We start from the raw sequence: 21869 nt of genomic DNA on the forward strand, positions 1-21869 counted from the left end.
TTAAGTAGATATACAATTGAGAATAGTTCGACGTTTCTATTCGAACCGAATTTTGTCACGGAATGCTTGGCTGCTGCGCTATCTCTAAGTGGATGGTCTGTTCCACTTTATTGGCAATGCAGAAAACCGCCTGACCACCTATAAGCTCCCACCTTCACCTGGCTGGTAGTTTCTCTCAACTTTATTTCCCAAACATCTGAAAATATAATTTCCCTATTAAAAAAACAGCACCCTGTGTGGTTTCGAACTTCTGATCTTGCGAGCTTATGCCGGATTATTGTCTTGAATGATCCCCCCTTCTCACGCGTTTGATTTATACTAACTTCTTCCTGTATCGCTCGATATTCCTGCTATAGTGAAAGATAACCCGGCCCCATTTGGTGAGGGGCACTTGCTCGGTCCCAAACTGAAATTCAAGATGGCAGTGGGCGAGCCACTAAATATTTAAAAAATGCCCACTATTGCTTCTCATGAGATGATTCATTCATTTACCAACAAAGAAGTTTTGTAGCAACATTAGATACTCATACAGTGCACTCATTCTTGTTGTTTTTTGTACACAAGCAACGCCTGCCTTGTAAAAAGAAAAGTGGCCGCAGAGGAGGAGGGGCGCTTGCACGACATGTTATGGTATGTGTTAAAAAGCAGCAGTGTTTTTATTTGCAAGTTTCTGGCTAAATATACATATAAATCAATAATTTCGGAGCCCCATAAGACATGCTATAGTACAAGCACATTCAATAACAGAGCCACAAAGACATCAGTTGGCAGTCATCACCTCCTGAAGCCTCATACCTTATCATTTCTAATTTGGGTGGACATTCTGCTCTAGATGTATACTGCTGGAGTGAACCATACGTAAACAGAGTTTTGAATCTATATCAAAAAATGACAAGCTTACCTCGAGTACCCAAAGACATAGCTAGTCAAGGCTACACCGCCCCGTTCCCTGCCAATTACAATTAACACCTGCTGTGCAGCCACCCGTAAGCAAATGGGGAAGCTACACATCTGCAGTTGCTCGTAACAGAAACGCAGACTCATATTTCACTTTTCTTAATTAGTGCAACATACCGCCCTTTACGGATAGCCAATGATTACCCTATTTAACTAGCCCAGTTTTTCTGGCATGTCCTCTATCTTTTCGTTTGCACCATACCTGTTTCTTGCTTCGTCTTCGTGGTCCACCTCTGTAAAACAAAGCATTGACACAAGTCATAAACAGGCGTGTCACAGTGAATGAGGAAGGCTGGATAATTCCCATCATCATGCACGCGAGTTTTTGTAAAGGTACCAACATAGTGTGGCATGTAAAACAGACACTACTCTGGACAAGAAGCACAGAACGCTTTTCAGAATAAGCAACTTTTAAAGAAGTTTTGAAGTAGCTTACCAATGGTGACTTTTCCTATCTTTTTATTCTCGTGTATGATTCTATGCTTACATAACAATGGAGCCGAGAAAAAAAATGCCTTAAGGGGAGATGCAAGCCGAAAAACGAGATTTTTTTATCAAATTACATATCTTCCAGTTTTTATTTGCTTTCACTAGTTTATTTTTTCCACTTTCCTGACAAATAACTGCAGATTTTAATTTAATTTTAAGTATGTTAAAATCACTTCTAAAGAACACAAAATGGCTACAAAAATAACTAAAAAGTGCGCACTGTCTAGAGTACCCTGGTAATTGTCACCAGGCTGCTTGCCATTGCATTTTGCATGAAGGATTCCATAAAGCCACATGCTCGAAATATGCATGATTTCCAAGCTATCGTGATGGAAAAAATCTTCCTTCAAAAAAAAAAAAAAGATATCTGTTCTGCATAGATGATCTTTCACTTATACTTTTACAATGCATTTCTCTCAGGATCCATGTGTAGGCAACTTCTCGAGTTTGGACATCATGTTTCTGGTACTTTTGATAACCCAATTGGAATAGAATTTTGCCAACACATTCCTTAACACCTGAACGGTATAAGTGTCATATTTAAAACTTGATGTTGCCAGTATAACAAAAAGTAAGCAACTGGTATAGGCAAAGGATTTTAGGAATTCTCGCATTACAATTTTTCTTGGCCAACAAAAATGTTTTACACACACTTTCTAGATAGTTATTGGTCTGATACAGTTAATGTGGAGGAATTTCAGCCATTAGTGGCTTAGAACCATAAGACTTTGTTCGAAACAAACTATATTTTATCAATTGTCATGGCACAAATCAAGAACTCTCCAACTTACTATAAAATTTTGAAGTCGGAATAAGAGCCTATATATACAGCAAAAATTTCATTACCCTAGGCTACAAATTTACGCTTTTTTTCTGAATTGCATCTTCGCTTCAAGATGTCAGTGGAGCACAGTTCACATTTGAAGCGCAGGTAAATGAAAGCTACAACAACCGGCGGACCTAAACATGTAAATTTACTAGCATCAATGTCAAAATGCGCGACACGACAACGTCACGGAGAGGCACGGCATGCCATGCTCACAGCAAACCCCGATGGCACGCAATAAAACAATACGGCAAGCTCTCAGCTCGTCCAAACATTCATGAATTACATGACCGTCTTCGGCTCAGTTGTTCAATTGTCCAGTAAGGCCTGCTTACTTGACGGTACAGAGCCTCCGGCCGGCCGTAGCCACTGACAAGAGCGTACCGCGCAATCATCCCGCGCTTCGCAGAACTCCTGTGCCAACACTCGATCTTCAGCGCTTCTGCAATAATTTGGCGTTGCGAACACCTTTACTAACGAAAGATCTCCGGTGAAACGTGCGGACGCAAAGAACAGAAAGCACCCGCCCTTCAAAAGCAGCGAAAGTGGGCGCGGTACAGGGAAGACCGCACTGCAAGAAACGACATTCGCGTGAACTCCGACCACGTGTGGCAAGTCACTCTATTTCTAGTTTGTCACAAGCAAACGCACAATTTTTTTAGAAGCATGCTAATGCTGAAATATGCATAAACTTCACTAACCGAAGTACTTCTCCAGCTCCGAGATGCTCTCGTCCATGCTGGCCGCTAAATTGGCAAACTTTGGGCAATTGTATTCCCAGGACGCCATGATGGCGCGAAGACGCGTAACAAATTATTACTATTTATACGTACACGTAGTACTATAACCCCTGTTCTAGTACACTACACAGACCAGCTATCAGATGTCAGCGAACACAGATGCAGCTCGACCGCTCAGCGCGAAGCGCCCATTTCAAAAAACGTTCGCTTGCTACTCGAGATGATGATGACAATCAATGATGACAAAAAAAAAAAAAGCTTTTACTTTTTCTACAAATTCAAAGCATTGAAACGTGCAAAAAATTTTCATCGGAACAAACTCCCAACTTTCGTAAACATTTTTTTTTAATTTTGAGTACACTCGTTTAAGACAAGACGCTGATATGTGGCTGATACGGTTGATACCGCCTTCATCCGTGGTTGACCATTTTTTTAAGGGGTGGTTGATACCATAACCTTCTTGAGTTCTACGCGCAAAATCACGGAGGCTGCTACCGAGCACTTGCGTTGATTTTATTATATAGATATATATTGGCACATTTACTCGTCAATTTCTTCAATTTTTCGAAGCTAAAAAACTGCTTATTAGGGATTAGACTTTGCATAAGAGAGGCATAAATTCGATTATATTTGTACCGCTAACTGCTGCGCATGAATATCATCTCTCGTACTCTCGTCACTCTATGGTTTCTTGTAGTCAAACTTTATGCATGTACTGACCAATTCACGCATGCAGTCATCAAACTTCCCCCTCACACGACTCTTGGGGGGAAGTACAGTGTACTATTCTAGTACACTGTAGGGGGAAGATATGCCGGGACGCGAGTTTACAACAAGGAGGATACATAAGACTTGCTGGAGTGGAAGGGGCGCTGAGTGAGTGAAGCCAGCCGCCGCCATCTTGCCAGTGGCAAAAAGCGTGCTCAGTGCCATCGCAAGCTGCTGATTTCGTCTGTTCTTGTTTCACCTTGTCGGCATGTAAAGACAAATAGTTTACAATGGTTGCCTCTTGCGTCGTTCACGAATGTGCCAACAGGTTGAAAAAAGGTTGTGGCCTCACATTCCACCTGTACGTACACGAAAACGTCTTCGACATAGCCATTCCGCGCTCGTTACTAAAGGGAGCTATAGCTGACGCGATCTAAGCCTGCAAAACATAACAGTCCGGGTTTGTTTTACAGGTTTCCTAAAGATCCCGTAACGCGGAGCCTCTGGGAGTGGACCGTTCGCTGTGAGAAGTCGAATGCGAAAGACTGAGATCACTTCTCTCTGTGCACTTCGCGCCAGAGTGCTTTGACCACCTCTTTGACATTGAAGGGAAGCATGTGAACTGGGGTTATAAAGTGGCATTGAAGGCACTTCAACGTGAAGAAGGGTTGTGGCTCGGAAACAAACTTACGAAAGTCCACGTCCAATGGTAAAAGCAAGAAAATGAAGGTATATGATATGCTGTACAACTGATCGAGTGCCTCAGTTGCCGTTGCTTGGGCTTCTGCGAACTAAAGCTAAAGCTGCCGCAATTCAAGGGTGCCAGCACAATATCTACGTTTATTAGAACTTTTGATCGCTTGTTTGGCATCTTGAAACTTCAGGAACCCGCTGGCAAGGTCGTACAAAGCGCCCCTTCGGCAGGGGAACGAAGCATTCTAGAAGTCGTTTTTTGCTGAGACTCGAGCGTACATAAACGGGCTGAGAGATCCGGCAGTGACAGAAGGACTGAAAAAAAAAACAGATTGATTAGTTTTTGGATACGCATTGCAAGCACGGAACGAATGTTTGACAGACTTGTCAGCCAGGGTCAGCTGAAATACTTACTGACACACAAACTCAGTCAAGACTATGCCGAAAACTTCTTTGAATCAATACGTGGATGAGGCGGCCATAACAACAACCCAACAGCTTCGCAGTTTATAGCTGCATGCAAGCGTCGGTTCCGACGGAAGTCACGTCTTCAAGTTCTGGACACTGCTCCGAAGATGTTCTCTCCGTATTGAATGCAACGACTCCTGCAGCCATTGTAGATCCAAGAAGCAATCTCACTGACATGCGCAAGGCCCCAGTCCTGCTGCCCGATGACCACGACAATACGCATCGCATTGACTAGCCCGAAAGCTTTTCTGTTTTTGTCGGTTTCGTGGTGCCATACATAGCAGGCTTCATTGTTCGAAAGGTTGAACTGCAACTACCTGTGAAGAATGTATAGCAGCCATGCACTCAGATGAGCTGACACCTTTAATTAAATGTAAGAGGCGAGGTGGTCTTGTTTCACCGTCGCGAGATGTCATTAGCCTCTGTAAAGAAGTCGAGCAATGAGGCGGCTACAGGCTGAATGTGATTCCATCACAACGGTCAAGTCAAGAGCAAAACACCTCATCCTGAAAGTTCTATGAGCTTCCTCCGAGAAAAACTGGTTCCATAAACTAGAGCAGCATGTCCTAGACTTTGATACGCTTGATAATAAGGTTTACAGTTTGTGCAGGCAAATCGCCGAACAATACGTAAAAGTGAGGATACAACACATGACGAAGAAAAAAAAAACCGAGAATCGGTCAAAAGTAAGGTGGGACCACTTTTGACAAGGGCAATAATTTTCAACCACCAGTAGGGCACCTATGTCTTCGATGATGTGTTTGCTTTAGGCATCGCTATTTGATGCATATGCAATTTAATTCAGTTCTCTACATGCCTCTTGGCTGCGTACAAGTCGCAATAAACATTTACAACCAGAATTACTTGTTTTCGTTGCTTTATATAAACACACGAGTCACTTCACCCGCAGCGCGATGAAGCATAAATTTGCAGCGCTCGGCTCTTTTCTGCCACTGGCAACATGGCCGCCGCACGCTCGGCTTCACTCTCTCCCGTAGCGGCGCATAGGCGGCTTCCACCAACACCACCTAGAGGAAATTCTTTCTTTAAGTCAGTCTCAGTGGCGTTGCTTCCACTCCAGCAAGTTTTTTGTATCCTCCTTGGTTTACAAAGACGAGCGGATATACCAACCCACAATGCACTGCGCCAGGCGCTCTTACGAGGCTCTCGGAAGCTGCGCGCTCATTGGTTCGTGCGTGATGTCGTCAGCAAACATGGCTGCGCCCATGGCGATGCTGCAGGCAGCTGCCAGGCAAGACCTCGCGGCGCGCTGTGTTTGCTGAGGCGATCTTGATCGAGAAAAACGCCTTCCGAACATTCGGAGAGACGCGTGGTAACTTCAAGTGTGCCGAGAAATGCTGTGAGCGTGCCTCTACCGAAGCTGCACTTCACTGCCGCCGGCAGTGTTGGTCCGCTTTCAACGACTGCAGGAGACACCAAGAAGTGGACCGTCGTATCCAGTAAAGATTAAGAAGACGTCGAGATGCTGGTCTCGGTAAGTTCTTTTTTGCAGTTCCAAACAGAGCCATAAAATGCTTGCTAACGAGACCGTCGGCGCGCTCAAGTTCGCAAACGATGCTCTGGCTGGCACAGCTTCGGTTACTACGCTACCCAGCGCGAGCATGACTATCGCTGCTGTTGCACAGTGCCTTTAGTGCGCATAGACTTAAGTGGAATGAACTGAACCACAAAAAAAAAAATTTAACTGCAACCCACAGCTTTGAGTGTTTGTCGAAGTACGCAGGCGTTACTTGATACTTCACCGCAGAGCTGCTGTGTATTTTGGGGAAGGCATGTGGGAATCTTAACGATCACGTGCCCAGAGTAAGCACTATGTTGCAAATCACTGCAGTTAGTGTGGGAAAGAGTGCAGTGTGTACATCAAAACTGCAATCCGGAATCGTTAGCGGTTTGAGCTTGCATTCTTTACACGTAAATTAATTGACAAATGTCCTGTGAATGAAGAGAATAACCAGCTGCAGCTAAGTTGCACGTAGTGTTTAAAAATGCACCCTCCTTGGCATTCCCTTTTACAGAGAATGCATGTTCAAGTAAGGCAAATGAATTATGATTGTGTGCCGAGTGCACGTGGCAGGGAGTGCTACACTAGGTGTAGGGCTGTGTATGATCAGTTTATGAACAGTTTATAATCTGTTTGCAGCACCTTGCTAAGAAATTCCTTGGGCCCTTTGGAACACTGCTAGTTTTGGCTCCATGACAAAAAGAAGAAAACATCATTACACCGCAGGTTGACAGGTAATGTTTGATTTGTACAGATTATGCTAACATTATTACCATAATTATACTCAAAGGTGTAACAAACAAAATGGCACAATGCTATGCTATTGACACATATTTGTTATGCATTGTTTAAAAAAAACACGCTGAAATTATGGTGATCTTACAAAACTTAGTTCACATTTTTCCTTCAATGCAGACTAACCTTGGCCTATCGTACAACTTGCTAGCAGGTGGTATGTAAAAAGACTGTACATAATACAGAGACAAACTCTCTTCTTGTCATGACTTCTTTTTTATTTATGACCTCAGTCCTTCTAGTTGCCTATGCAAGAAATCATTTGTCTTTTGCAACTGTTTAAGCTTGCTACACTTTCGCAGCACTTGTTTTCTAACCTTCCAGGATGATAAAGGGGTACTGTCTGCAAAAGTTTTTAATTTTTTATGTAAAATGAAAGGCTCAACCTTCAAGGATCTAGAAAATGTACTGCAAAGTGCGAGTGTACTCCGCAAACTTAATTACAGTATCATTTTAAAAGCTAGTTTCCATATCTGCAGTGCCCTCGTATCGTAACACAATATGGGCTCCTCGTCATGTGCATGTGCGAGAAATCGTGAAACTTGCTCGGCTGCTACGCACTGTGGCTCTATTGCCAACCCACAAGCAGTCATTTTGATAGATTTTGTGACGCTGAGTGGCCGTTTTGGTACCCGATGTCATCACAACTAGCCAGATTGCAGCATGAAGTCCCTAGAATTGCCTGATGTGCCATGGGAAACCTGACTTTATTATAAGAAATAATATATCTTATCACGATTTCATTTGCTTCTCACTTGCTCAGAGTAATCTTTGTATCCATGAAATTCGCAGGGCAGGGTAAACTCACCTTTGAAAAGTGGTGTCGTACTCCTTTAGAATGTTGGCTGTGGAGGCCAATTTGAAGGAGCTATTGAGGTTAACGTATCGGGCAATCTTTAAATGTCCCTGCTGGCTTGCCATTTTCACAAAAGAGAATGGCCCTCTGTGACTCGCTGCTGAGTTTCGCAATTCTTTCATCGCTAGTACCAAGTCCTCAACCTCAATTCTTGGTACAGCTGTATTCAGTTTTTTGTCGAAGTTCCTTTTCACTCTCTTTCTGTCTTAGCTTCACCTTCTTTAGTTCTCTCTTCTGTCAGGCTGATCATCATTTCAACTCACAGCCACGTTGGCTAGTAAATTTGTTGCTTTGCAGGAGCAGTCAAAAGTACGTTCATGAATGTTTATTTTTGTTCTTGTTTTTTCCCCACTCCTGCAATAGCTTCATTGAGGCTGCAGTATGCAAAAATGCATAAGAAGTTGTGCACCCAAGAGATGCTTTTTAGGGCTGTACACAATGAGCTACGTCATTTAAAGGCAGCTCTTCCATCTTTCTGGGAAGTCTGGACACATGCTTAAGTATTACAATATGTCTTAATTAGCTGGCGTCACTAGCCCATTAACTTGTGGCGAAACGGGTCGGCGCCGCTTCTGCGCCTGCGCGTCGCGGAGATACCTCCAAACACGGGTGCCAGTGATAAGAACACTCTCGCTCAAAATAAGCAAGAAAACTGTGTGTGTGTGCACCGATTCAGGGGCTGTCGTTGTAGAACCTTCAGTGCGGAAACATTAAAGTTATGTTATCCCACATCTGGTGACCCGGAAAACGAACGTAACCCACCGCCATGGCCGACGAGGAAACCCTTGCAGCCCTTCAACAACAAGTACAACAACTGCAACAACAACAAGTGATCCAGAGCCAAGAGCAGCAGCTCCGGGAACAGCAGCAGCGCAATGAAAATGAAGCACTCTCGTCCGACGACCGTGCACCACCCCACTTGGGTCACGCCCCCCAAAACTTCGCTTCAGCGGTCCCTGCCACCTCGGGCGCCTCCATTGCTGCGGCCGCCACCAACACAGAGGTTTGTCGCGTCGCCGTCAAACTTCCGTCGTTTTGGACAGAGGCGCCTGACGTGTGGTTCGCTCGAGTCGAGGCGCAGTTTTTCCACGGCATGCATCAGCCAGGACCGGACGCGCTATGACTACGTCGTCGCCCATCTAGACTCTCACTATGCGCCTGAGGTTCGCGATACACTTGCGAATCCCCCGGTTGATGACCGTTACCTACACCTGAAGAGGGAACTGATCCGCCGGCTTTCACCTTCACAAGACGAGAAGGTGCGTCACCTACTCCAGCACGAAGAACTCGGTGACCGCAAGCCATCGCAGCTCCTGCGTTACATGTGTGACCTCTTGGGCAGCACCCGGTCGACGACTCCCTCCTCCGTATCATCTGGCTTCAGCGTCTACCCTCACATGCACAGGCCATCCTCCAGGTGCAGCCGAATCTGCCGCTGGACCAGCTCTCTCACATTGCTGATCAAGTCGTCGAGATTTCGTTGCCAGCATCGCCTCTCACCGTCAATGCCGTTGACACCCGACAGTCCAGCAGCAAGCTCGCGCGCCGTGTCGACGAAATTCGATGTCGACGCTTCATCGACGACGACGTCTGCGGCCTGGACTTCTGTTTCGTCGACCTAGACGACATCTTGATCTTCTCCCGCAACGACACGAAGCATCGCCAACACCTTCGTGAACTGTTCCAGCATCTCGACGAACATGGCTTACTGATAAACGCTCAGAAGAGCACGCTCGGCGCCCCCGTCATCCTGTTTCTTGGCCATGAAATCTCTTCAGAAGGGACTAGAGCCTTGCCTGACAGCATCCTGGCCCTGCAAAATTACGCGCTGCCTGCCACAGCGAAGGGCCTCCGCCGTTTTCTGGGCATGTTCAACTTTTACAGGCGCTTCGTGCCTAAAGCAGCCACATATCAGGCCCCTCTCCATGATGCGTTGGCCGGCTAACGCGGCAACCATCCTGTCACTTGGACCCCAGCCGTAACGCAAGCATTTGAAGACTGCAAAACTGCCCTCTGCAACGCTACGCTGCTCTCCCATCCCAAGCCAGAGGTGCCCCTGGGTCTTTTCACAGACGCCTCTAGCACCGCCGTCGGAGCCTCTCTCATGCAGCCTGTGGGAAACAACTGGCGCCGCTTGGCGTTCTTCTAGAAGAAACTCTCTTCCCCGAAGCCGCCCCCGCCTTCCGGCAGCATCGGCGATGCCACCTCGCCCCCTGCAGAGACGACCTGGCCAGCCTACTACAGAGAGCTCCTTGCCATCTACAAAGCAGTCCAACACTTTCGCCACATCCTCGAGGCACAGCACTGCACCATGTACACCGACCATGAACCTATCGCTTACGCCTTCTCCCAACGCCGCGAAAAACTTCCACTGGTCCAGCAGAACCAGCCGTCCTTCAGCGCTCAATTCATCACAGATATCCGCCACATCAGTGGAAAGGAAAACGTGGTTGCCGACGCACTCTCCCGTGTCTCGGCTGTCGAGCTACCAACCGTTACAACCGACGCCCTCGCCGAAGCTCAGAAAACGGACACCGAACTCCAGCAGCTCCTCGAAAATGGCTCTTCCCTTCAACTTCAAAAAGTTACCATCCCTGGGTCAACGAACGCTCTCTACTGTGACATATCAACAGGACGAGTGAGACCATACGTCCCTTCTTTGCATCGCCAAAGCCTCTTCAACCAGTTACACAACCTCAGTCATCCCGGCATCCGAGCTTCTACATGCCTCGTGGCTGACCGGTACGCATGGCCCTCAATGCAACGGGACTGCCTCACCTGGGCATACACATGCATTCAATGCCAGCGCACCAAAATCACCCGGCACGTCTCGTCGCCACTCGGAGAATTCCCCCTCCCGATGGAACGGTTCCAGCACGTCCTCATCGACATAATTGGCCCCCTCCCACCCCACCAGCCGGCCCTTATCGCTATCGATCGTTACACTCGTTGGCCCGAGGTGTGGCCGCTCGAAAGGATCACCGCAGAAGACGTGTCATCAGCCTTCTTCTCCGACTGGGTTTCACGCTTCGGCACTCCTCGTCGAGTCACCACCGATGAAGAAAGGCAATTAGAATCTCAACTGTTCAGGCTCCTCGGACTCTTCACCGGGTTCGAGCGTTCACGGACAACTAGCTACCACTCTTGCGCCAACGGGATGATGGAACGGTTTCACGAGCAGTTCAAGGCAGCCATTATGTGCCACCCTCACTCAACCTGGCTCGAAGCTCTCGCCGCTAGCGCTCTCGGTCTGCGCCCAACTTTCAAGCCAAACATTCAAGCCATGCCCACGGAACTCGTCTACGGGGAGCCGCTTCGCCTACCTGGAGAACTCCTCTCCGCTCCGACCTCTGATGTAACCAGCTCGGACCCTGCATACTTCGTCGCTCGTCTCCGTCGCACAATGAGCGCGCTGCCCCCCTTACCAGCAGCTCGCCACACCAAGCTGACCCCGTTCGTGTTTAAGGACCTGGAAACATGCTCGCATGCCTTCCTCCGCGACGACACCGTACGCACACCTTTCCAGCCGCCTTACTTCCGAACTTACAAAGTCATCTGTCGCGACGACAAAACATTCACCCTGCAAATTAGTGGAAAGGATGTACGCGTTTCCATCGACCGCCTAAAGCCATCATACATCCTTTCCCAGGAGCCTACCTACCCCCGCACGCCTCCCCTAATTCGCCGACAACAGCCCGCAACGCCTAGGCTCGCACCCTACACCACCCGCCTTGGACACCAGGTGCGGGTCCCCAAACCTCTTCAACCCTGACGGCTCCTATCTGTGTGGGGGGGTGGTGTGGCGAAACGGGTCGGCACCGCTTCTGCGCCTGCACGTCGCGGCAATGCCTTCAAACACGGGCGCCAGCGATAAGAACACTCTCGCTCAAAATAAGCAAGAAAACTGTGTGTGTGCACCGATTCAGGGGCAGTCATTGTAGAACCTTCAGTGTGGAAACATTAAAGTTATGTTATCCCACAAACTGTTCAATGACATGGGGCAGTAAACCTGAGCGCAATTTGCTATTGGTTTGCCCGTTTATTGGGTTGATTACTCTGTGAATCTGGTTCACTGTCTCACTAATACTGACTTTTTGTTAAACATCTTTTAGTTTAGAAAAGAAATCAGACTGTTGGTATGGCCTTTTCTGCTTTTGCTGCTACCAACCTTCTACTAGCCATAACCTTTGGATTTTTTTTACAAAATTCTCCTAAGTTTATGTGCGTGACCTCCAACGGTGCAGAAAAGTGTTGTGAGTGTACCATATGTCGAGTCAGCTGCCTAAACTTTACTTTATTAATCTGGCACTCATGATATGATTATCTTGTTGTTTCTTCTTTTATGCCAGATCATGTGAACTGCTTGCTTAGCTTCGTGTATGTCTACTGGATGTCATCTTGACCACCCAAATGACAGCAGTTATGATAGATTGAGTATTTTTAAATTTGTATGGATGGCGCTGTGATCAATCCTGCTTGTGTCAGTTTTAGAGCTTCAGTTCTTCTCAAAGCTTGACAGCACTTATTGTTTTACACATCAGCTAGTGGAATTCCCAATACAGATACTGCACCACCGTCTTTCGTGGAAGCTTCTGGGTGCCTTTAGGATGGCCGGTGCTTCTTTCTTAGTTGTCTTGCAATTCACTCTCGCTTTGTTAAACGTGTAGCTGCGGCAACCAACCACACAAAGTTAGAAACTACTTGGCAGTCTTTCATCTTGCTATTAGAGTATCGCTCCTATTCACTATTGTGATTCATGTGTATTCAGCTTGAATGGTAAAGCAGTCTAGTGTCTAGTGGACTAAATACGGGATTATGTCACATAATTTTTTAACAATGCAAACCTCTCTCTGCTTCCATTCCTTGCGTTCAGTCTTTGATTTAGCCACTTGTGCAGCTGTCGGTCTCGTACTCGATGCTATGCCATCTCTGTGACTTGCTCTGTGATCTTGACACATCTAAAAGTGCAGACTTCTTCACATGCAACTGTCCTAAAAAAGAACTATAAATGTCGCTAGACAGCAGGTTGCTGAACTCAAAATTTAAAACCACTTTGTTTTATCCTCTGCTACTTCTAGGCTGGCCCCTGAAGCTATGTGGATCAGTGACCGGAGCTGGGATGCTGCCGCGTACTGCTGCTCGGCTCAGTGTGGACAACTACTGCAATAAAGACAGCATCCGCTTTTGTGTTCTTTTTTGAAGCCGTTTAGTACACATAATTTCTCAATCTGCTTGACAAGAAACTGTTGTGCAATATAACTGTTGCTAACATTTGAAAATGTATAATGAACCCATGAATTGCTAGAGCAAACCTGCTCCTACGGAGACTTCATATTTGCTTTGAATAAAAAAAATCGCAAATACAGTTTTTGGTGCTGGATGTTTTTGCCTTCACTTAACCTAAAACAAGCAAAATCTGGTCCGTTTGGTCATCTGCAAGCACAGTTACACTACAGTACTGTCTGTCATCAGAGGTGAAATCAAAGTCGAAACCAACTCAACCTTTCGAGGGCTGGGTGTACTTTCCACTGCGCAATGACTTCGATTTCTAGCACGTTCATAATCCTCGAATTGAAATGCTTTTTGCTGGTGATATTTTAAACTATTAAAATTCCATAGTGTAAGCCATTTGGTCTGTCCTGTCAATTTGTTTGCTGTGTTATGGCTATGTAGGTCAGTCGGTCAAAAATGTTTATGTGTTGCAAAATACGTAAACGAATATGGGTTAGTATATACAGAAGGAGGTCCCATAGCACAAGGCTTAAAGGCTCAAGGCTACTGTGAAAAATATACATGTTGATAACTACAGAAAAATGGCAACTAAAAAGTGGCAGGTTATTATGATAGAAATAAAGACAAGGTAAACTTGTAATGTAAGTTCCAGCTGAAATGGTAATAAAACAATCTTCAGTAATTATACATGGCTATGAAAAAGATTGCGGTAGAATATTGAACAAAAGGGATTTCAATTATTGATACACCAGACATCTTAAGTCTACTTAAAAGCATTGAATGACAATTGTTTAGTGTATAGTCGTATTGAATTCCAAAAATGTATGGCAGAAAATATGGTAGTGTGTTTGCCGTAGTTAGTGCATGTATGTGGTAGTAAAAAATTGTTGTTAGAGGCAAACTGGGTGGGATTAGCGTTTACCAATTGAAATTTTCGCAAGACATTGGCTGTTATGGAAGCGTTAAAACGCTTAAATACAAGAATCCTCAGTGTATGTTTGAATAAATTACACACTGTTGGTACACTATGTTGCTGAAGAAGCGGGGACACGCTGGTGAATAGAGTACTGAATGTTAGGATGCGAATGGCTTGGTTTTGAAAACGAAGTGGGAAGATATGAGATGGATAGGTGTTTTCCATGACGTGATGCAGTAGGTAATATGACTGTGGATAATGGCGTAGTATAGCTTAAACAAAGTTGAAGCACGGTCATTCTTTAATTAACATTCTGATACCACGAGCTATCCTCTGTCTTATAAGTGAAATGTGGTGGTAGTACTTTAGATGAGCATCTGGGAGTACTCCCAAGAATGCGAACTTAGTGGAACAAAGATGTCTGTGGCTCTTGATAGTAATAGCCAGGGTATGTGAAAGAGCTATATGACTCAAATGGGAGATAATGAACTGTGTTTTATTTGTGCCAATTGTTAAACCATTAGCTGTGCACCAATTTTTAACAATAATGGTGTCCAAGGACTTCTACTGTGCAATTATAAGAGGGTGATTCCATGAGAGATCGACACGGGTCCAAAAGTTGATATTTTAGATTTCATTATATTTCGTGCACCTCTCACCAGGTAGCCCGAAAGTCAACTTCGTTTTATGATTAACGGCATAACTTTCGAGAAAAAAAAATATCAAACTTCACCAACACAGAGGCACCAATTTCGTCACCTGTCATTTTCGAAAATTGCAGGTGCTATAAAAAGACAAATATTTTTGTTTCAAGGAAAATATTTTTTACCTGAAATGCATGTCTAATGAAGAATGAATTCATACAGCTTCAAGTTTGCGGACCTTAAGAAAATAGCTTTTAAAAATGTCTAATTTTGCGACAGTTTAAAATAAGTTACGTATTCCCCCCGTTCTTTTTTCCGAAATTAATGCAAGCAGCATTTTCAAACTCGACACGTTTTAAGGATATAGTGTGTTTATTAGGTACATAAATTATTGCTGCCGTAGGGCAAATGTAAATTTTTATACATTGCCTCAAAGTTCTCATATTGGCAAAAATGTACTCCACTAAAATTTGAATAATAAAAAAACCACATCTTCGATTTTTCTTAAAATCTCGTAAATAGACAACCGAAGGCCATCATACAGTAATATAGAAAATTATGTTGCATTATTTTGTTTTTAGCGACAATATTCGTGGTACAAATTAGAGCTTTTTCGAGAATGATCTGATAGGTTGAGAAATCTAGAAATCGGAACGGAAAAGTGGCAATAAGCTTCAAACGCGAGTAAACGTGACCGCATTTGGTGAAGAAAGGCTGTTTCAGTAGATAAGAGTAACTACTTTGAACACGGTATTCTACAGTATCTGAATTCACTCTTATACGTATAGCACTGAGACTTCTAATATGTGGTGCCTCTCCATTACTGACACACAGATGGAGCTGCTGTGACGGCTATGTGTTTGCAACACGTTTGGTAAGAGAATTGAATGTTGAATGAGTTCATAAACGATTCATAACAAATTTTTATCATTTGGGGCACGAAGACTGCCACATTAGACTGATGAACACGCTTTAGGGCAAGTTGTCATCCGTCGTCTGCTCTACAGATGAATTGCTGTGCGCCACATCTCGGAGGCAACGCTTTAGATCATATGGTTCAAAGTAGGGACAAAGATTATGCCTCCCGTAATTTTATCGACAAAAACATTCTGAAATTCATTTTAACATACTATACTTCTGTTTTGCATTCGCAGTGTGGATACTTGTGTGCAAGTATCGCAGTCTCATTTGGAAATTTGTTTAGAAACCTTCACTCGTACACCATGCTAGACAGCTTGAAATGCAAGCTGCTTCAAGGATCAATGGGCTTTGTCACATGGTATCCATCAACAGTGGCACTTGTGTACTGCTCTGCTTCACCAAATGAATTCACAATAAAACAAAAAAAAAGGTAGCTCTTAGTAGTAAACTTCATAATTTTGCAGTTGTACATCTGCACATTTCTAAAAATGAAATTTCAACTTTCTAGATTTATAGTTGTTAACACCTCTTGGAGAAACATAAAAACTAATATTGCCACGTGGCTATGATGTTGAAGACTGCATTTGGCGGGGTTGAGACTAAACTTTTTATTTTAGCGAAACTTTGCCTGAAGTATGGAAAGCCAAACTACAAGCAATACATAGTCTGCACTAATAGCGGTAAACAGTGCGTCGTCCATCAATATTCTGACAAGCAGTACAGTGCATCTGCTTTTATACAAGTGCTGTTAAAAATTCTGGGGTTATTGCTGGTGGCTGTGTAAGCACAAGACTATTCGCGTCCTGTCCACAAACTAACAGTGTGATATCAAGTTATCACGGAGCTTCTGAAAAACTGCTGCGCCGAGTGGTGCTTAGAGTCTTTGTGGGTAAAACCCGACTTTATCGAAATAAAGCCCACGTGGCAATATGCATGTACTTAGGTAGTTGTCAGGCTTGTCAATTATTTGTCATATTATTTGCCAAATTTATCCCAAGTAAAAAGATATTTTTATCCCGAAAGGCCAAAAAAACATCTGAATATGGCGTGTTGTGCTGCATGTGTTATTGCTGTGAGAATTATATAAAGCAATTCACACACCTGTAATAACAATATACGTGAACTTCACATTACCCAAGCAGATTGCAGTGGCAAGTAATTTTTTCATTTTCAACACATCTTATGACAGCCTTAATTGATCTTTTCATATCCAGAATTCTCTGGCAAAAACAATTAACATATGGCATTTTCTTTTTTTTTTATTTCAGGACAACATTTAAATGTTGATGTGAGGTTTTACATTTTTTATTATTGTTTTGCAACAAAGCACTCCGAGTATGTGAGCATTTGACTAAACTTGAGCCAGAAATTGGATGCTTCCAAAGCTTCTCAAGAAATACATTTTATTAATAATATCAATTTTAATTTATCCTGGTTGCCACTCGTGATTTCGACAAGAATTTTGCCAATGTATTGGCTCCTAGGAGGATATATATAAAAAAATTGCTGGAGTGGAGGTAGGGTGGCTAGCCACCCTAGTGGAGGGAGCGCTCTTCAAGTGAAGCCAGCGCCGCCATGTTGTGGTGGGCAGAAAGCTCGGCTCGGCTGGCTCGGTGGCGGCCAGCGCTGCCAGTTCACCTGCAGCGACGGTGGATTGCGGTTCGTGCGCCTGTCTTTCCTTGACAAGTGTGTCTCTGCAGTGCATTCGAATGCGTGCGGCTCGATTCAAGCGAGCATGGTACAATCCTGCGTAGCGTATGGGTGCACAAATCGCGCGATTCCTGCTTCCAAGATCACATTTCACAGGTGCGTACTGAAAGCACGTAGTGCTTACGCGGTCTAATACGGCTGACTCGTGTTTTTCATTGGTAGGCTTAAGGAATTAATATTTGGAAATTATTGGCAGGTTTCCAAAAGATGCTGAGACACGGAACCTATGGGAGCGAGCTGTGCGTCGTGAACACTGGAAACCGACAGATAAAGATCGCCTTTGCTCTGCGCACTTTGATCCGGCGTGTTTTGACCGGACCGGACAAACAACAAGGTTGAAAGCGGGAAGTGTGCCGACTTCGTTCGCTGCTTTTCCTGCCCACCTCCAGGCACCGGTAAGCATCGGAACTTCGCAGATATAGTGCTCTGACATCAAGGAGGTTGGAATGACGTAGACATATCTCTTCTGTCGTGTTTTGTCGACGTGACTGCATTGCTGCGTGTTTCCTCGCGAGCTTTTCGTCCCGTTCGCTCGTTTACAATATCGCTCAACACACGATTAGCGCATGATCATTGTCGAATGTTCCCGAACATGCTTTCGTGAATACATATATTCATGTTATGAGCAATAATTGAAGTATATATATCATTCTAAAAGTAGTTAATTTCCACTATGTGCTTATTTCAGGTGAAAAGGAAGCGGCCAGCACCAAAACCTCGAGGATGCAGTCCTGCTCAGCAGCAAGAGGCCTTAAATACTGAAGATCATGTCACTGTATCACCATCAAAGCAGTGGTACAAGACGAAGTTGCAGGAAACAGAAGACGAAAGATTGCACTTGAAGAAAAAAATTAAAACGTTGCAGCAGAGCAAACGAAGGCTGACACAAAAGAAAATCACCGCTGAAGAAATTATTAGAGGCATCGAAGAACAAAAGCTTTTGTCAGAAGAGGGCTCCAAGATGTTCGATGCAGCATTTTCTCCTGACATACAACAGCTGCTTCACCGGGCACGGACAGAAAGTGGAGGTAAATACCCTCCAGAGCTGCGAACGTTTGCACTAACTTTACATTTCTACTCACCAGCAGCCTACGAATTTGTGCGATCAAAGTTTAATGACGCCCTCCCTTCGCAGCGCACAATCAGAGAATGGTATAGGTCTGTTGATGGCCAACCAGGCTTTACAGGTGAAGCATTTTCTTTCTTGGAGAAGTTGGTTCAAGGTCGCTCTGAAACTCTTTACTGCGCTCTGATTGTCGATGATATGTCGATTAGGAAACATGTTGAACTTGTCGGAGACAGGGTAGTTGGCTACGTTGATTTTGGAGCATCTCTTGATGATGACAGCCTTCCTGAAGCCACAAATGTTTGTGTTTATATTGTTGTTGGCATAAACATGAGGCTGAAAATTCCAGTCGGCTACTTTCTTATCCACTCGCTCACTGGTTCTGAGAGGGCTGAACTAACAAAACAATGCATTGAACGACTGGAATCTGTGAAAGTTCAAGTTGTCAGTCTAACATTTGATGGTGCGTCATCAAATTTCACTATGGCAAAATACCTTGGTGCAGAACTGAAGCCTGATCCTGTCGAGTTCTCCACATCCTTTAAAAACCCAGTTGATGAGTCAAGGGATGTGCATATCCTGCTTGACCCATGCCACATGATTAAGCTGATTAGAAATTCACTGAAATTCAATTTTTTTATATATATCCTCCTAGATTGGCTCTCACTGCATTTTCTGTCTGGCATGTGCTGAATATTAAAATGCCCTTTTTTGTAGTTTGCTTAGTTAACTTTATTCCTATCTCAGCAGTTATTTGTGCTGTCTGACCATGTGTTTTTATCATTATTGCACAAATAATGCAATAATAAACAAGTAAGTTCTTATGAAAAGGCTTATGCTTAGTTAACTGATGTAAGCTAAGAGTAAAAAAGATGTGCAATAAACTGATCCTTCTTGCTAATGGACGGCAAGATTAAGAGCAACTTTCACCAAATACACTTATGTCTTTACTTGCATTGCATGTCACGAATTGGCCTCACTTGTAGCCAGGTGCGTTTTCTTTTTTCCATTTACATACCTTGAGGCATGTGCAAGGGTGTGTTCAATGAGAGATGGGATACAGCATAAAAAACAAAAAGCACTCGTGATGTTTACAAATGCCCAATCACATTCACACAAAAAGATGGTGGGTCATTGGTAGCAACAACACTACTAGGGGTGTGCAAATATTTAAATAACTGATCAAATAGCATTTGCTAGTAAAATTTTATTGTACATACATGAAATACCCAATATTTAAAAAATAATTAGCCCTGACGGGGCAACCCTGAAGCAGCAAAACATGGGACCAGCTGAAGGTTTATTTTCTTTTGTCATTCCTGAACTACCACAATAAATGCAGCCCAAGTATTGGCAGCACTATTGATTCTATAACCATTACCAGATAAAGCATTTTTGCTGCAAACTGCACTTTCACTCTATTTTTACTGTGGTGGAACTACATCACATTAATCCTTTCTGTTTTCATCATTGAAGATAGGGACTATTACTGCATTTAGCTTCACGAATAAAAACACATGCCAGTAAGTCTCTTGTTCACGTAAATTGTTCTTACAGATACAGCTTTCAACACTTGATTTTTACGTGCTCTCTGTGGCAGGGTATATGTTGTTATAATTTTACTTGTTCCAATAAATCTTTAGCTGAATGCATAGTGTTCTGTTCAAAATTGTTTAGATTTTACGCTGAATTTTTACTTAAAAGCTGGCAACAGAGTTTTAACTTGGATAATGGAGTTGCTGAGGCATTTTGACATACAGTTGAATGATAAGTATTTTGAAGGCTCTGGTCGCTGCTGTATACAAGCTTATCACAGTTTTCGTAATTGTAGTATTATTTGGTGACAGCTCGTGAATAATAATTTCAAATAAACTGTTTTGGAGTTCTACGAATATTTTTGAAAAGGTTTCCTTTCTATTTGGAAACTATCCGAAGAGTATTAGGTTAACTTAAGCGTTATTTTTGGTCATACCGCTATTGGATTCATATTGAATTCGCTTTTGAAATTTACTACTCGCAAATCACTTGCTTGCGCGCGTCTGTAGTACGACAGTGTTCATGCTGTCAACGCTTCACCGCTCTACACGCATACATCGCGGTGAAGTGAGCAAAAAAAAAAAAAAAACGGTGGCTTGAAGCGGGTTTTTTACATGCACAACATACAGTAGATTTTGAGGTGTATTTGGCCTAGAGGGAAAACGCTGTCACCCGCGTCCTTCTCTTCTAATAATAGCGCGGCCTCTCGCTCCTCCCGTGAACAGAATTGCTTGGCGTGTTGATAGAGTGACGCTACGAAGACATTCGTTTGCAGGTCTATCGAGAAGCTGCTACAGATATTCGTGCTTCTCATTTGGCATTGCTATCATAATCAGTAGCGGTGGCATTCACTACGAGTAGCCTAAGATATGCCAGAGTGAGTGCAAGTTGAGCGATCGAGTGACGTACGCGACATAGGCACTCAAGTGCTCCGAAACCGGCTTTTTGAGCTGCAACAAATGCTTATCGAGTTACGATTGTTGTTATATAGTCCGCACATGAACTCTTCAAACCGTCATCATCGATTTTTCACGGCATATCTGCGCCGAATTCGATGCTTTCGGCGATCGTTGCAAACTGAGCTACGAGTCTTTCGGCAGCGTCGACACAGGCGTGCGCACAGCGTTTCTGTAGCACCTTGGTAGCACCAACTACTTGATAGCGCCGTCTTCCCATTCATCGTGGGCGGTTTGCCAGTACGCGTGCGAGCGTCAACTTTGTTCTCGCTTTCGTCGCGGCGTCTTCATCAGCTGTGCCCCCGCCCGAACACGAACCCCTGCAGCATTGTCGTGGGCGCAGCCGTGTTTGCTGACGACATCATGCACGAACCAATGAGCGCGCAGCTTTCGAGAGCCTTGTAAGAGCACCTGGCCATAGCCTCCTATATTTTTTTGTGCCCGCGCATTAGCGCTAAATACATACGCGCCATCCGTCCCTTATAGTTTTGGCGCTCGCTGCCAGATGCCGCACCGATCCCATAATAACAGCAGACGACGCGGCCTATGCACGCTTGCGTTTATGACGGTCTAGAAACCGTCTACATTGCATTGGATTATGCGTATACGTTAAGAAGTGCGCACACACCAAATTTTTAACACAAGCACTGTATGCAGAATGCAATGTGAGCTTTGTTATTTGATTTCGCGCTCAAAGCTTGAGCACTTTTCGAGACAATGGTTTGACATGAAAATCTTTTGCCAAGTCGTGTTTGTCAGTCACACTCGTCGCACTCGTCATTCTATCTTAATGGAAAAAAAGGTAAATTTTCAGCTTAAGTTCTCTGCCATTTA

At 44.2% G+C, this 21869-nt stretch overlaps 1 protein-coding gene and 1 long non-coding RNA gene across 2 annotated transcripts in view; one reads left to right on the plus strand and one right to left on the minus strand.

Moving 5' to 3' along the window:
• Window positions 1–3188, minus strand: part of LOC119179571 (uncharacterized) — a 92343-nt gene extending 89155 nt beyond the window's left edge. Inside the window, exons 1-2 of the mRNA XM_037430679.2 lie at window positions 2974–3188; window positions 1160–1190 (exon numbers count right to left, since the gene is read on the minus strand). Of these exons, the coding sequence (XP_037286576.2) occupies window positions 1160–1190; window positions 2974–3061 (119 nt within the window). The 5' untranslated portion in view covers window positions 3062–3188. The remainder of the gene's footprint in view (window positions 1–1159; window positions 1191–2973) is intronic.
• Window positions 3189–6110: 2922 nt separating this feature from the next.
• Window positions 6111–13422, plus strand: LOC142767081 (uncharacterized). Its single transcript, XR_012884743.1, has 3 exons — window positions 6111–6376; window positions 7043–7137; window positions 13133–13422. It is a non-coding gene; the product is annotated as an uncharacterized LOC142767081 (long non-coding RNA).
• Window positions 13423–21869: the final 8447 nt, after the last annotated feature.

This window comes from Rhipicephalus microplus, chromosome 7 (assembly GCF_043290135.1).
Source record: "Rhipicephalus microplus isolate Deutch F79 chromosome 7, USDA_Rmic, whole genome shotgun sequence".
In the NCBI taxonomy this organism is placed as follows: Eukaryota; Metazoa; Arthropoda; class Arachnida; order Ixodida; family Ixodidae; genus Rhipicephalus; species Rhipicephalus microplus.